This window comes from Desmodus rotundus, chromosome 10 (assembly GCF_022682495.2).
Source record: "Desmodus rotundus isolate HL8 chromosome 10, HLdesRot8A.1, whole genome shotgun sequence".
Classification (NCBI taxonomy): Eukaryota; Metazoa; Chordata; class Mammalia; order Chiroptera; family Phyllostomidae; genus Desmodus; species Desmodus rotundus.
The window spans coordinates 30,182,894-30,198,784 of NC_071396.1; the positions used below are offsets into that span (position 1 = coordinate 30,182,894).

General features: G+C 51.2%; 1 protein-coding gene across 3 annotated transcripts; it reads right to left on the reverse strand.

Annotated features, from left to right (window-relative positions):
* Nucleotides 1-1,401: 1,401 nt before the first annotated feature.
* On the reverse strand, nucleotides 1,402-14,386 carry NR2F2 (nuclear receptor subfamily 2 group F member 2). Of its 3 annotated transcripts, none has more exons than XM_053912721.2 (3): nucleotides 13,913-14,386; nucleotides 5,564-6,091; nucleotides 1,402-2,905 (listed from the first exon to the last, which is right to left on the reverse strand). In XM_053912721.2, the coding sequence occupies exons 1-3, from the start codon at nucleotides 13,953-13,955 to the stop codon at nucleotides 2,631-2,633; spliced, it is 846 nt and encodes a 281-aa protein (XP_053768696.1). In that variant the 5' UTR covers nucleotides 13,956-14,386; the 3' UTR covers nucleotides 1,402-2,630. The 3 variants fall into 3 exon arrangements, with proteins under 3 accessions (XP_053768696.1, XP_045052471.2, XP_053768695.1); XM_045196536.3 differs by lacking the exon at nucleotides 13,913-14,386 and adding an exon at nucleotides 7,672-8,547; XM_053912720.2 differs by lacking the exon at nucleotides 13,913-14,386 and adding an exon at nucleotides 6,333-7,057.
* Between the last annotated feature and the right edge of the window lie 1,505 nt (nucleotides 14,387-15,891).

Below are 15,891 nucleotides of genomic sequence, written 5' to 3' on the forward strand. Positions count from 1 at the left end.
AACAGGGACTGTCTTTTGCTTTGAAAATCATAAATTATAATTTAATGCCAATAATAATTTACAACAAATGGCTGTTTACAATAAACTAACACAAAACAAATAAGGAAAAGGGCCTGTGTTTTACTTATTAGAGAAACTTCACACACTCACATGGATAACACTTGTAAGAGGGGAAAATAAACACCAACATACAAACCCTCGATCTAAAAGGTCAGGGATATTCTGCCAAAGGAACGTACTCATATTCACGTTTGTGTATATCTACAGGAAGAAGCTGAGGGGTGGATGGAGAAGTCAGCTCAGGTGCAGAAATCAGACAGATATTTCTGGTCTACATGGATTGCCTGGAAAGGACTGTCAAAGTTTAACACACTTTCCAAGATGACCCCTTTCCTTTCACTTCCCCTACCCACCTCCTTTTAAAATTAAACCATGACATAGGGAAATATGGGGGGGGGGGTGCTGGAAAGCCTCAATCAGAACGAAATTGCAAGCTTCCAAGGACTGAGCTTTCTCCAAACCAGGAAAAGGGGAGGGGGGGTGCAGAGAAGAGGCCAAAACAAAATAGTTCCTACTTCCGAATCAGCACACCTCTGTCAACTTTCCTTCCTTCTCTCTCTCTCTCTCTCCTTTTTCTTAATTTGGCTTCTAAGGACAAAGGAACCCCAAAGCAGCCCAGATTGCATCTACCCAATCTGAAATGTCAGAATGTCGATGTGTTTTTATGTACATAACTCCAATGGAAATGACTCCCTTCACCTGTGGTCAGGCTCCCACAGAAAGAACAGAAAGGGGGAGGGGACAGGCAGACCAACTGCAAAGTAGCATATACAGCTGTACCACTGCATTTGAAATCCTCTCAACAACCACGCTACATGAGAACCACAAAGATTTTTGAAAACTCACACCTACTTCAGGCAAAACTCATTGCAAACAACTGTCCTCTATTTATAATGCTGTGATTAGCTTGCTGGAACAGCCTTCTGTATAACTGTCAGATATGTACAAAACACCACTTTTTTCTGATCATAAAATAGATACTGATCTCAAGATTTCTAATGCTTTTCACAATACCTTCCCTAAGCAGGCACTTAAGTGTGACAAATATAAGGGCCTTTTTTTTTCCCCTGGAAAATCCATTTTTAATTAAAAAGAGGATTAGGTGAATGGGGGTGGTGTACTATATCAGTGTGGCACTTCCTAAACCATAGATAAACCATTAACTTCAGCTCCCCCCCCACCCCAACACACACAACCAAATTAAGCAGGCAAATAACACTAGTCCACTTTTGAACAAACTGACCGTGGATCATAAACAAATGGACCTCCCAGCCCACTCAAGCGAGAGCTCTCAGGGAGCTCTTCTCGGTGAAAGACAGTGAGGGGGGACAGCCAAACAGGTTTCAGATATCAAATAATATTTTAATTTCTGAATACTTTCAAATTTTCCTTGGAATATAACACACAAAGACTCGACCAAACAGTTCAGTTATTATAACTTGTACAGTATACAGAAATGTTGCACTTAAAAAAAAAAACCTTCAGTTTTTTTTTAAAACACAAACTGTAAACTCTAAGATACTGAATCAATCACATTACCTATAAGTGCCAACAGTGTTATTTTGTCATGCTGATTTCAATGGTATTTTTTAAAAAGGGAATATCAACAATTATAATACAAAGGGTTTGCAAATATACAAACAGATATAGGATTTTCATAACAATTCAAGAACTAAGCGGGACCCAATTCAAATTACAAAAGTTCACTTTTTTATTGAAAACCTCAGCTTGTGTCTTGGACACATTCCTTGGCTGCCAATAAATTCCACAGTTCATTCTCTTTCTTAAAATATTTTTAAAAAGCTAGGTTTGTCTTGGTGTCTTTTTTTTTTGGAGGGGGAGCAGGGTGGGGGAGTTAAGTGTTGTATGTGGTTCTTCCGGTTCTCAAATTAAGAGTGCTCAACTTCACCTAAAATTTTTGATCACCACCTTATAAGTGCGTTTCTATCATCTTTGAGTTGTCTTTTAAAGTTTTATGTCTCCCTATGATATTTTCATGGACTCAGTTTTAATTCTTGCAGAACATATATTTTAAGGATACACAGTTTTTAAGAAGCCAAGATTATATCAAAACTTATTATAGAACCACAGAATAAACTGGTTTGCAACCAGGAAAGTACAAAAAAGAACAGCTAGAGGTACATAGACACAGGACAATTAATAATTTGGAAAAAAAAAAAAGAGACTTACTTTCTCCATTCTGCTAATTTTCTCCCAATCTCCTTAAATGCACTTTTAGCAATATTTTTCAAAAATTTACCAAAAAAAAAGAAAAAGACTAATTTCCTTTTTATACAAAAAAAAAATGATAAGTAGCAAGGTGTTCTGACCGACACAGGAGTTTTTTTTGTTTTTTTTTTTTAATGCATTCTGTAAAAGTTCATTTGACAGTCTTTTTATTTTTTGGAAATTCACAGTCCATTAAATTCTTCCCCTCTCTTCTTTTAGCAAACGTGTAACATCCTTTTATATCCTTTCTTAACAGAAGGAATTTAAGCAAACAAACCAGTCTTTTGCCTTTTCTTTCTCTCTGTTTCACTCCCCCTTCTTATTTTGATTTTTTTTTTTTTTTATTGAATTGCCATATACGGCCAGTTAAAACTGCTGCCGGACAGTAGCATATCCCGGATGAGGGTTTCGATGGGGGTTTTACCTACCAAACGGACGAAAAACAATTGCTCTATGACTGACGAGGAGACGGTGCGCAGGGAAGGGAGGCGAAGCAAAAGCTTCCCGAATCGCGTTGGTTGGTTGGGGTACTGGCTCCTAACGTATTCTTCCAAAGCACACTGGGACTTTTCCTGCAAGCTTTCCACATGGGCTACATCAGAGAGACCACAGGCATCTGGAAGAAAGTTAAAAAAAAAAAAAAGAATAAGAAGAAGAATAAGAAGAAGAATTCAGTCATCAGATTAAGAGGTTTGAAATGGGTCACATGAGGTGTGTGTGTATAGCTCAGTCAAACTGCCCCAACCGGAGTTGGAGGAACTGCCTAGCACTGAAAACTTGGGGGTGAGGGGTGGGAGGTAGGGGGGGTGGAGCAGGAGAGGGTCCTGGGGTGTTTGCTTAAAAATTAAACGCAACTCTGTGCGTTTCACAGGGCTTTCCCTGTCCCGGTCCCCAGGCTTGGTCCCTGGGAGGCCCAAGCAAAGTGCATTGGGTGAAATCGAGCTCAAGTCAGTAAACAGAAAGGCAAACAGATGAAACGAAAAAGTGCCCACGCTCCTCCCCCTCCTCCTCTGTAAATAATAGTTAGGCTTATAATTATATAGTGGGGGGGGGGGTCGACAACCTGGCCCAGCCCCGAGGAATGGCGTCCACGACCCAGCCTCAGATTGTCCCCAAAGAGGGCGACTCATTTTTCTCTGGTCTTTGAAACTGATTTAAGTGGCCCTTTAAAACTGATCTTGTCAGTTTAGCCCATTGAAGGGCAGCCATGCAAACTGTGATCTCTCTGTTCATTTGAGCTGTTTCTTTCCCTCCTTTCTTCTCTCTCCCTTTTCCTCCTACCCCCCCACCCCTTTATTTATTTATTTTTTGTAAACCCAGGTCCCTCCAAGAAGAACCACCCCCTTCCCTGTTATCTCCAGGAAAACACTTTTCTTCTTCTGATAGGTAGAAATACAATAAGTGCCTTTGAAATGAGAGGCTTCTCAGGGAAGGCGGCGCAGGTTGTGACCTGACCTTTGGGGACTCCCCAGACAAGACTGGGGCCCACACATACACACGGTGCATCTTAAAACAGGTCTTGGAAAACAGCCACCCCCACCTCCACCCCCAGAACCAGGACACACATGCGATCTTGTCATGGGGTCCCTAGGACTCCGCCTGGCCACAGGCTGCCTAGGCGTCTGTGGCCAGGAATGAAAAGATCGGCTTGCGTCAGACCCCTCACCCTCTGAATCAGATAAGAGGAATCTTTATCTCTTGGTGGGGTGATTTGCATTCCCCACACGGGCCTCTACATTTTACAAATAGTCATAAATGAAACTGCTACTACAGTATCAGGCATTGCTTTCCTTGAAAGACCAAGAGTAAGGCTAAGAGGGAACAATGATATCAAGAAATTACCAGCCAGCCACCCCCAGGGGCTGGGAACGTGGGTTGGGTGTGGGGTGGAGGAAGGTGCTGGCTGTGAGGCAGGGGACCCTCCTGCCTGGATGTTTGTTTGCATCAGGCAAACGGTCAGTTCTGACAGGTCCCCTGAGGAAAAAGAATCCAGATTCAAGCCTCTGTGTACAGCTCTGCCTTGACTGGTCACTGCCTTTTAATTGATTACCTAAGGACTTTGGAAGGCAGGATTGGGGGTGGCCCTGAGGGGGGTGGATGCATGAAGCAGCCACACATAAAAGACTCAGAACCTGCCATGGTTTCAGCTGATGACTGGGGTCCCCAGATTGCCCTCACACAATAAGGAAGAGCTTGTGGATCTTTGTCTGCCATACAGCTCTCTCTGAGCGTCCTCATTTCCAGCTGGAAAAAGAGTGGGTGACTAGCTTCCAAGCCCTACCCACGTCCACATGGTTGGTATGCTGAATTGGGAACCCTTTTGCTTCTCAGCCTTGACAAAGGGATCAGATGACAACTTAGAACAAGAAGGTGGAGAGAGCGACATCCACCCACCCCCTGGGCCAGGCTGAACCCAGCCTCGAGGCAGCCAAAAGGCGCAGGTGTGGCCCAAAGTGGAAAGCCAGAGACTTCCAAAAATCATTGGGCCTCAAGAGTTCATGAATCTTAGATCTATTACCCACTCACACAGGTTCAACTACACGCAAACTAATGAGGCTTCAAAATGCAGTCCACCTTCATGCCCAGCTCAAGTTGGCAGACACTTTGGGTTGTTTGAAAATTGCCTTAAGTGTTTGCTGGGGCTGGGGAAGCAAGAGGCCAGCGTCTTCAATCCCCTGCAGATAGTCTGAAGAGTTAATGCTGGCCCCTTTCTGCCTCTTGCCCCTTCCTGGCGGCTCTCTCCCCTCTCCTGGCAGTCTGCATTGTTTTAATAAGAATATGATTTTCAAGATTGGTGCCCTCGGCTTGGATTTGCCTGAGGAGTTAACAGTCAAACTTCCCCCTGCAAGACATTGCCAGGACTGCCCTGGTGCCCAGGGGCATCTCCTAGAGGCTAAGCCAGGGTGATGGAAAGGACCAAGGGGGAGACAGGCTTGCACAGGCTCAGCTGGCCCAGAGGGCCCTGGCTAAGGGAGGTTAGCAGAAGCACACACCCCAGCCTGGCAGGAGGGCAGCAGGCCCAGCCAGAGAGGCTTCCCCTTGGCCCACTTTGAGAGTCTGTGTCTCAAGCATCCTTCCTGCAGCCCAGCCTTCCTCTCCTCTCCCAGACAGGCCTGGTGAGGCCCAGCAGCTATTCAAAGTTCTCCTCCAAGAGGCACTCAACAGTTTGGCCTTTCAAGGGGTAGGCTGGGCTCACTCTGGGGACTCGCGAGACTTCTGGGCCCTAACTCCGGTCTGGGACCCTTGGGCATGAGAAGGCAAGGCTCCTTCCTACCTGAGGTGAACAGGACTATGGCCTTGAGGCAGCTGTACTCAGCGGAGTCAACGTGCAGGGCCTTGAGCTTCTCCACTTGCTCTTGGAAGATCCGTATGTGGTCCATAAAGGCGACCACCCGGTCGGCAGACATGGGTGAGGCGTGTAGGCCTGCGGCAGCCAGGAGCGGGGCGACGTGGAGGGGCATGGAGCACTGTGCGGCGTTCAGCACGAACAGCTCGCTCCAGGTGAGGCGAAGCAGGGCCACCTGGTCGGTGATCTGCAGGTCAGGGAAGAAGGGGATGTTCCGGGCCCACTCGACGGCGCTGAAGAGCATCCGTGCGGCCAGTTCGCAAATGTTCTCGATGCCCATGATGTTGTTGGGCTGCATGCACTGGCTGCCGAAGCGCGACGTGGGGTAGGGCTCGGCGCGCAGCAACAGAGAAATATATCCGGACAGGTACGAGTGGCAGTTGAGGGGGTCCCCGTTGGTCAGCGCAAACTGCCCGTGGGTAGGCTGGGTGGGCGGCATCCTGCCTCTCTGTACCGCTGTGGGGAGGAAAGAAGACACTCCTTGGTTAATGGCCAGCCTTGGTCCCCAGCGCCCCTGGCAGGGCCTGACCCAGCCCGACCCCCACCTGACCCAGACCCCGCACCGAGCAAGAACCCGCAGGCCTGCCCCTCCGACGAGCGCGCCCGGGCCACAGCCCCCGGAGTCGCCGGGAGCCCGGCAGCGGTCCTCTGCAACCACCACCCAGGCCAACTCTGGCGGCCTCAGCGGCACACTTGCCTCGGAGGCCCGCTCGGGGCTGGGCCGCCGAGCACCCAAGAATTGGCCACTTTGCCTCGGGGTCCCCGGCGCGGTGGGCGGGATGGAGCATTCTGGGGGCATCTTTCTTCTTTACTGCTAAACAGCTGATATTTCTTATTGATTGGAGGAGAGGGAGCGGGAGGGGCGAGTCTGGGGGGGTGGGGAGGGAGAGATGCTTTTGCAAAAGACACAGGGGTTCACCCCAGACGGCCTGTGGCCGCCCCGGAACGCCTCTTCCCCAAAGCCTGCAGCCCCAGCCCCGGCCCAAGCCCCGGCCCCAGTCCGGAGGGGGTCTCCCGGGGAGAAACGAGCGGATCGCTGAGGTCTGGCGGCAGCCTGATCAGTGTGCTCGCAGAAAGGAAGACAGAGGGAGAGGGCGGAGAGAGAGAGAGAGAGGCGGGCCGCGGCGAGAGGAAGCCGGGGAGAGCCGGGGAGCAAGCGGCCGCGTAGGGCCCGGGCGGGCCGGGGAGAGCCGGCGTGGTTTGGGCCGGGGCTCTGATCTGACGCCGGCCGGGGAGATCCGCGCTCTCAGGAACACAAAGAAAGCCCTGCGATCCCTCGCTCCAACCAGGAGCCCGCGCCCGGCGCGCCATTGGCCGAGCCCGGCTCGCGGTGCTCGGCGAATTTTCGATCACAAAGACCCAACTCGCGCAGAGCGAAAGCAGCCGCCGAGGGCCCTCGCCCACCCTGGCCCTACTCCCTATCGCGCTCTCCTCCTTTCAAAAGTGAAAGGAAAAAGGAAAACAGGATTTTTTTTTTTTTAGCAGAATGTTAATCCACGGAGGGTCACATGAGTGCAGCCCGGGCGGTAGCGTTAATACGGCGAAGTGCATAAAATTGCCATTTGTAATTTGAACCTCCTGTACAAAAGTACAATCTCAGGTTGATTTTTTTTTTTTTGAGAGGGTGGGGGCTGGGGAGAGGTGGGGAGGAGGGACATATGTTGAACATGCAAGGAAAACCAGGCGAGAGAGAGGGAAACTGAGAGGAGACAGAGAAGTAAACCAGGCTTTAAAACAACAACGGCAGCAACCACCACCCCAGCCCTTGCAGAAAAGGCGAACTCGCATGAACTCGCAATCCACGCAAAGAACATGAAACCGGCCCAAAGAGAAAGTGGAGGAGATCAGTCGGCCCAAGCATGCGCATCGGGGGGGCTCTGGGTTCCAGTGCTGAACTTGCCTCTAGGAGCAGCCCCCTTGGAGCTGCAATGGAAGAGCAGAGCGAAGGGTCCAGGGTCCTTACCCAGAGCAGGCTAGCCAAACGCCCCCAGGGCCCCGGGACCCCAGGCGAGGGGGGAGAAATGAGAGGCCGATACCTTCCCGTCTCATGCCCACTTTGAGGCACTTTTTGAGGCGACAGTACTGGCACTGGTTGCGGTGATGCTGGTCGATGGGACAGTTCCGGTTGGCGCGGCACGTGTAGCTCAGGTTCCTCCGCACACTGCGCTTGAAGAAGCTCTTGCAGCCCTCGCACGTGAACTGGCCGTAGTGCTTGCCGCTCGACTTGTCCCCGCACACCACGCACTCTATGTGCTGCTGCTGCTGCTGCTTGTCGCCGCCGGGGCCGCCCTGGCCGCCGGCCGCCGTCTGGGCCGGGGTGCTGGCAGGGCCCCCTTGGCCGGGCGTCTGAGGCGTGTGCGGGGCGCCGGGCGGTGGGCCGGGCACCGGAGGCGCCTGCGAGGCCTGGCTGCCCTGCGAGCCGGGCACCTCGTCCTGGGGGTCGCGCCACGTGCTGACTACCATTGCCATATCTATGGGGGCCGCGTCCGGACTTCCTGCTCCCCTGGCTGCGGGCGGGCGGCGGCGGCGGCGGCTCCCGGCTCGCGGGCTCCGGTGCGCCGCCTTTTGTGTGTGCGAGGGTGCGAGAGGGCGCGCGGGATAGCGCCCCGGGTGGCTCGGGGGCTGGCTGGTTGAGGTTGGTTAGTTTTTCCTTTTTTGTTTCTGCTTTTGCAAAGTTTTGTCGATGGCTTGTCTGGCCCGGTGTGTTTGTTTTGTTTGTGTCCCTCGGCTCAGCTTTGTTGGTTTCGGGGGGCTTTCCGCCGGGAGGGGCGGGGAAGGGCAGGGGGAGAGCGAGTGGGAGCAGAACGTGGAGAGAGAGGGAGGGGAGGGAGAGCTGCAAGTCGATTGTCTGGCTTCAAGACAGAAGTAGGAGGCAAAAAAAAAAAAAAATCTCTCCAAAGATCTCGCTCGCTCTCACTCTCTCCCTCCCTCTCTCGTTCACTCTCTCTAGCTCTCAGAGCTGGTGTGCCGTGGAGTTGGAGGAGGAGGAGGAACAGGAGAAGGAAGAGAAGGAGGAGAGGCGACTGTCCGGGGGCCAAGTCCAGGGCAGCCCACAGTCAGCCATTCAGGAAAGCCATCGAAATCAGGAGGACTGGGAGAGCAGAGGCGCAGGTCGCGGGCGCGCCCAGAGAGCCAGGCAGGCCGGGGCGGAGGCCGGCGGCCCGCGGAGTGGCCGGAGCGCTGCCCGGGTCCGGGGGAATCAGCATGAAAGTGGTCCGCGTCGGGCGCTGCGCGGCGTCGTCCTGGCGCTGGGCCGCCGGCGCCGCCTGCCCGGGGCGCCCTGCGCGCGCGCCCGGCTCGCTCCGGCCGCCGCCGCCCGCTCGCGCCGGATGGAGGCCGCTCGACGATCCCTGCGGGCCGCCCGGGTAGCCGCCGCCGCCGCTGCCGGAGCCGGAGCCGCCGCCGCCGAAGCCGCCGGGTCGGGCCCGGAGCCGCCGCGTCTAGCGCCGCCGCCGCCGCTGAAGCCGCTGCTGCCGCTGCTGCCGCCGCCGGAGCCGCTGCTGCTGCTGCTGCTGCCGCTGCCGCCGCCGCCTCACACACATAGGGAAAGAGTCAACTCGCCGGCGGCGGGGGAGAAATGATAAAAGAGGGAGAGGAGGGCAGATCACCACCTAGAAGCACATCCTTCGTGCGCGGAGCGGGGAGAAAAAGACGGAGAGAGAGAATGAAAGACGGAAAAAAAAGGCAGCACGGCACCCGGAGAAAGGAGGCAACTCGGGGAGAGGAGGAGGAGGAGAAGAAAACACACACGCGCGCACGCACACACACACCGCGGAGAGAAAAGAACAGAGAATCAAAGTGATCAAATATGCTAAAAAGGGGGGCGCGGGAGGGAATGCGATTTATAGGCGCCGGGGCTGGCAGAAGTGGCTTCTCCGCGATCAGCTCACTGAGCTCTCTATATAGTGAACTTTGACACGACTGCTGCAACTTAGCGCACGTTGCCATGGCGACGGCGCGCCTTATAAGGCAGCAGCCGGGGTTGGCCTGGCCAGGCGCGCGCGCACCGCCCCCTCGCCGTCATTGGCCGGAGCGCGGCGGCCCCGCCATGGCGGCCGCGGGCTCAGCTCGGTCCTAGCGCGAGCGGCGTCTCGGCCGCTGCTCGGGGCGCGCTGGGGGCGCGGGGCGGGGGACGTTGGGGACGGCGAGGGGGCGGCCGTGTCCCCGCGGCCGCCGAGCGGGGGATCGGCGCGGGGCGGCCCCGGGCGCGCGGCTCCCGCGCTCTGCGCCCCGGGCACCCCGCACCCGAGGTTTCCGCCCCAGCGGGGAGCGGAGCGCGGCGCGCACACAAAACGCTTCTTAAAGGCTCCGCGAGAAGCATGGGATGGAATCGAGGACTTCGCCTCTCGCAACTTGGCGAAGCCACGCTACCCGCCGCTCGCGCACCACCCGGGACTCCCCGCGCATCTTTGTGCCCGCGGTGCTGGAGAAAGAGAAAAGTTCCCCGCTCGCCTTCAGGGGGTAGTAGGTGGGGGGTGGGAAGGCGCCGCGAGCCGACCTGGCGGGCAATTTCCAAACGAAAGATTTGGCCAAATCCGGGTGATGGTGGACCTTTCTCTTCATCCACTCTGATCACTTTATTGCTTTGGTGGCTTTTTTTTTTTTTTTTTTTTAATTAAGAGGGAAAAAGCCGTTCAGACTCTGTCTTTTCCTTGTAGGGTTAACATTTCACAGGTATGTGGCCTGACATTTTAATTGCTCAAATAAAGCATCTCGGATGTTGAGAAGCAGAAATAGACTTCATCCCATTGTCATAACGCAATTGAAATACATTTCCCTCAACTTTATCCTCTCTCTCGGCGGTCTCGGCTAACTCCAAAGCCAACGTCCTGCCACCCACCCGGCCGTGGCTAGAAGGGAAAGACCCGTCTGCCCGCGGATGGGCAAGCAGAGGCAGCATCCCCGCCGCCCCTGTGCACACCCTCCGCACACACATGTAAACGCACACGTATGAGATGCACATTTGTCAATGTACACAGACAAAGAAGACTTCAGCGACTGCGCTTCTAGGTCGCAGAACAGTTGAGGACGGACTTCATTGTTCCTCAGATGTTCTTAAAGCAGTCATATGGTCCTTAAAACCCAGCCAGGGATTCTGCCCCAAACTGGGAATAATACCAGCACGACGCACAAGAAGCACACACCAGCCATAGTCTACCCTAAGAAGAAATCCACTACAATAAGATCAACTTCATAGGCTCTGCCCTTCTGCTGCATGGGCTGAAATCTTCCAGATGGTCATAGGTTGTGTCTCTAAATTCTAGGGCGTTGGGTTTGAAACATCAAGCATCTAGAATTGCCACCCCCCAACACCAGAACACACTGTATTCCAATGCAGCAACCTTTCTATTTGATTAGGACGGGTGAGTGGATTAGGATTATTCCATATTCATAGAAGAACACCGTGTCTCTGTCATACACACTTTACACCAAAAATCCCCCATAAGCCAACCAGGTTTATGAACAATTAAAATATTTTACCCAAAACACGCCAAGCTGCAGGAAACATGATCACATATAAATAGTAATGAACAACCACAAGAAAGCATCCTTGATAGTTCAAAAAATCGAGGAGCTGAGGGATTTTTTAAAGAAAAATAAACCACACGTAAAATTGACATGTGTAGATTACATTTTGCATTCAATAGCCTGTACACACACAGGCGGAATACAAGGTAAGGGACTAGGTGGACATGTAGGCAGATAGGGGCTAGTTTTTAGGGAATGAAAAATAAATCCTCTCTCCGCTTCTTTTCTGGAGCCTTCTGAGCTCTCACCCTTTCTCCGCTGAAATCACGTATTTCACGAAAGGTGCAGGTGCTGGGATTATTTGAAAGTCGTAAAAAAAAAACAAACCAAACAAAAACCAAACCCCTATAGTGGACACTGAACTATCACAAACCTGGTGTGTCATGAGATTTTTTTTGCCACAGAGTGAAGCCAGGCTGAGAATTTCAGGTTGATTAGAGGCACAATATAACTTTCTCCTAAAGAGAACACGCAGCATGGAAAAGAAATTATCCCAGGGAAGGATCCCCCCCCCTTTCAACCTCTATGATTCGAGAAATTGCCCAATGCTATAAATGTCAGTAGATGAGGGGCCAACTCAGCAGAGAGTGGTGGGGCTGGGTTTGAAATAGGAAATCTGAGGGGCATTGCCCTCTCCATGTAATAGAAGACAGAATAATTGATTTTAGGGAAATCTTAATTTTGCCTGTTGTACAGACATTTTCATAGCAAGATCACCTTTTACAAACAAGCAGTGGGAACATTTTTGAGGAGGAAGAGTTTCCCAAGTCTGTTTAGAGCTGGTTGGTATTTGAAGTCTACTTTGCTGGCCTCAGATTTAAAATGAATAATTTCCCAACCATCTCCAACAAAACTGGAGCCTGCTAGGCACACGACCCCAGGGCTGCCATGAAGTCAGAAGTGTTTCACTCTGTATTTTGGGACTCATTCATAGATATGAAGAGGATATTTAAAAGCACCAAAAAAAAAGCATTAATTGCAATTAATTTTACTACATAGGCAGACTGCAGACCGAGAAGAAAAAAAAAGGAAAATATTTTTAAATGTCTTAGAGATGCTCATTTCCCTGAAATAAAGCAGCTCTAAGTTTAACTAATAAATATCAATATATTGTTACCATTAAAAAAAATCATCCCAGTCTTTTACTGCAGATGTAAATTTATTTTAATGAGAAGAATGGCAAGCTTTGATTTGGCCGGAGAAAGTTGGAAAAACATTTGTCTTACTCCGGGAATCAAAAGAGAAGAGAAGAAAACCCACCCAGGAATATGATTTCATTACAGAACGTGGCCTGACGGCTGTAATTCCTCACCGATTAAATCACGATATGAATACAGACCCCAGCAAATGCCGAGTTTAACTCTGAACTCAGTGGAAACCAGTTCTGTCCACCACGATTCATTGAATTCCTCCTTTCCCTCAATCTAGTCCGCGTGTGTTTTTCTCTTCCACCACACTGGAGCTGCATGAATAGGAAAAGGGGCTTCCATTGTATCCCTGTGAACTTCCAAGTCAATGCAATTTTTAACCACTGGCTTGTGGTACTTTGAAAATCACCAGGGGCTGTCAGAGTTGGGTCCTCTGAAAAATTTACAGTGCTAAATCAGAGCATATGCTGGGAGGGAAAAAATTGCTTAAGATTGGAGCAAGTACAGTATCTGTCTGCCCCCTAGTGTAAGAGTCTTCGCTGCCTAAAATTCAACTTTAAAAGAAAAGGAGCTCTTAAAGGGAAACGACTTTAGGTTCACGTAGGCACAGGAGAATGAAACTTCTGCACATTTTAATCTGAATAATTCCCCAGGATTTAAAATTAATTGGCTCTGGCTTGCTTGGACCGAACCCGGATCTCGCCACCTCTTGCGTTTCCCGAGTCACTGGCGGAGAGGTGATGATTCCCCCCCCCCGCTGAACTGGGTTTATGTGCGTCCCTCTCACCCCCTCCTCTCTCTTTCTTTCTCTGTCTCTGTCGTCTCTCTCGCTGGCTTTTTAAAAATGAGGACCCGTTCCTTGAACGTTCTGGACAGAGCCCAGAATTGCTTCTTAAAGTCAGCCCGCCGCGGTTGCAATAGACAGCAAAAAAGGTAAACGTTTGTCTGAAACCCGCACGCCGGCTCCACCACCCCGCCAGATGGTGAGTACCCTTCTCCGTCGCGATTGTCCTCCTAGCTTAACCGAGCGCTCGCCTCCCCGAGCCGCGGCCGAGGCGCCGGGCACAGCTCGCCTCCCTCCCTGCCTGGCTGGCTGTCAGTTGCACAAGGTTGCAAAACGCAGCTCAGCGGCCAATCGAACGGTAAATTCTGATACTTAGTGCGAGCCTAGCAGCTCCTTTGCTAGAAAACCGAGTCATCTATTGCTTGCAAAAAACACGCTGAGAGGACTGGTTTGCAATTTGCTCCACCGGAGGCGATGAGTTTGAGCAGACAGGACGAGGAGAGAGGGGGAGGCAGACTTTACGCTTCGGTTTAATCATATTTTGGCAGCTTCGCAATTGTATTCCCCCCCCCTGCCCCCCTGCACCACACACATGTAATAAAATATGGCAATGCATTGAATTGACTGTCCCCCCTTCCCGGAACCCCTTAAACCACAGTCCTAGGCATTTCATACACGTTAGCAACCCGATTTTCTGAAAAAACCCCAAGTCATCCCCAACCCCACACAGCACAAGGAGGAAAGTGAGAGAGAGAAGAGAGAGAAGAGAGAGAGAGAGAGAGAGAGCAAAAAAGAAAATACTGTAAGCAAACATACCAAAACCATATTTGCCTTGTTCAAGGTCCCAAATCGCTTGCATCTTCCTCCTAAAACTGGAATAACTCTCCTTTAGTTTGGCGGGTGAAATAAGCGCTTTGTTGGACCCCTGAAAAGATGTGTCTTTGATAATTAAAGAGACTCTCTTCCTCGGTGTTTGTCTAAGCGATTGTGCAAACTGATAGAAAGTAAGCTCTAGCCTGCAGGGAACCAGAGGAAAGGTGAAGGGAGAGATCTTCCACCTGAAGGAAGTGCTTCCCCATGTAACTGGCGCTCTCAGCCTTGGAAAACCCTGCACACTAACTTTAGAGAGAGGAGGTTTCAGGGAGCTTCCACATAGCTGCTGAGGAATGCAAGCCTCGCCTTTAAGAAAAAAAACCCCCCAAACCGTAGGTAGGAGATGTCTGGAGTGATCCTTGTCTCTCCTCTCATTCCTTAGAAGGAAGAGTGCGTTGTTACACCTTGTTTGGGGCTGGAAAGACGAGACTTTAAAAACACCCGTCCAACTGAAAAAAAAAAAAAATCTCCCAACTTAATGAGTTTAGTCGGAGGCTGGAGCAGGCGGCTCAGCCTCAGCAGAAAACCGCCACCAACTCGAGGCGAGATTGCGAGGCAAGACGACCCGAGGCACAGCCAGATTCCACTGTTTGGGGTCGAGAGGGACGGAAGCTAATCCTGAAGCAAGTAGGAAAAAAGCAGAGGTGGGAGAGGAGGGGGAAAAGCAGCAGCCAGGCATACAAGCTCGCCCTCACCCTGGAGCAGAGACAGAACTTGAAATAGAAGGGCAACGTTTTTCCTAGGAATCCTTTGGAATCCCCCCTTTTTTTTTCTTTCTACTTTACACTCAAGTTCCCCCAAGTGATTTCCCCCCTCTCCTGTGCAGGTTTGTGTGCCCCCCCTTCCCAGTCCCCATTCTAGAACTTTCCTAAAGAGGAAACCTGTTCCTTTTCGGGGGGAGGGGTTCCCCATTTCCTGTCATCAGATAATGAATGCTTAATTTACCTTCTGTCCCTTCCCCCACCTTCCAAAAATGAATAAAGGAAGCAGGACTTCAGTAACTAGAGCAAATGAGAACAAGTACGCTGAGCCTCGCAGTTTAATACAGTTTTAACTAATGGATTTTTTGTTTTGTTTTAAGAGAAGAATAATGGGGAAACACGGACCTTTTATTTCAGGAAAGTGTATGGGTAAGATGTGTGTCAGACTTGACAAATGGGACTGAAGCTCTTCGGCTGCTTCTTGTCCTTGCCTTAAACAGGAATTAAGTTAAACACAGTGCTGAATGTTAATTACATGTTTACTGGCTAATGAAAATTACAAATGGTTTTGCCACCTCAAAAACAATGATGAAAACTCTGAAGACACTGTAATTATATACTTTGAGGGAAATAACTCAGAATATTGATCATAAGAAGTGTAAATCTTTTTTAACTATTCATTAATACCATAAATATGGGCTACAGAAGTTTTTCCTTGCGGTTTGTCTCATCAGTATGGCGAGACTCCTGGGTGGTGAACTCATTCTCGCCCGAGAAGGAGGCCACTTGTGTAACTGGGGGGCGCCCCCTCCTTTTCGCCCCCGCCCCCTTTAACCCCAGCAGAAGGTCGAGGGATAGTTGAACAGGGGGGCCGGGCTCGGGGCAGGTGAAGGTGATCGTGGCCCAGCCTCTCCCCTCCCCTCCCCTGCCCTCCCCTCCCCTCTCGTCCCTCCTCCCTTCCCAGCCAGGTCTGATCGATGACCGCCTCCCCCAGCCCGGACGCCTGTCGGATGACCTGGCATTTGCGTTCCTAATGGAGGACAACTCACTGCACCCCGGCGACAGGCAGCCCTGACAACCCCACTTCCCTCCCTCCGAGGTGGCTAGGGCAGTTCCTGGCGAAAAGGAGAAAATAAAGTTGAGGGCAGAGGCGGTTACTGCGTGCAGGCGGGCGGAACCAGAACCGCTTTTCCCTGGGGTCTGGAGCAGAGAAATATATGT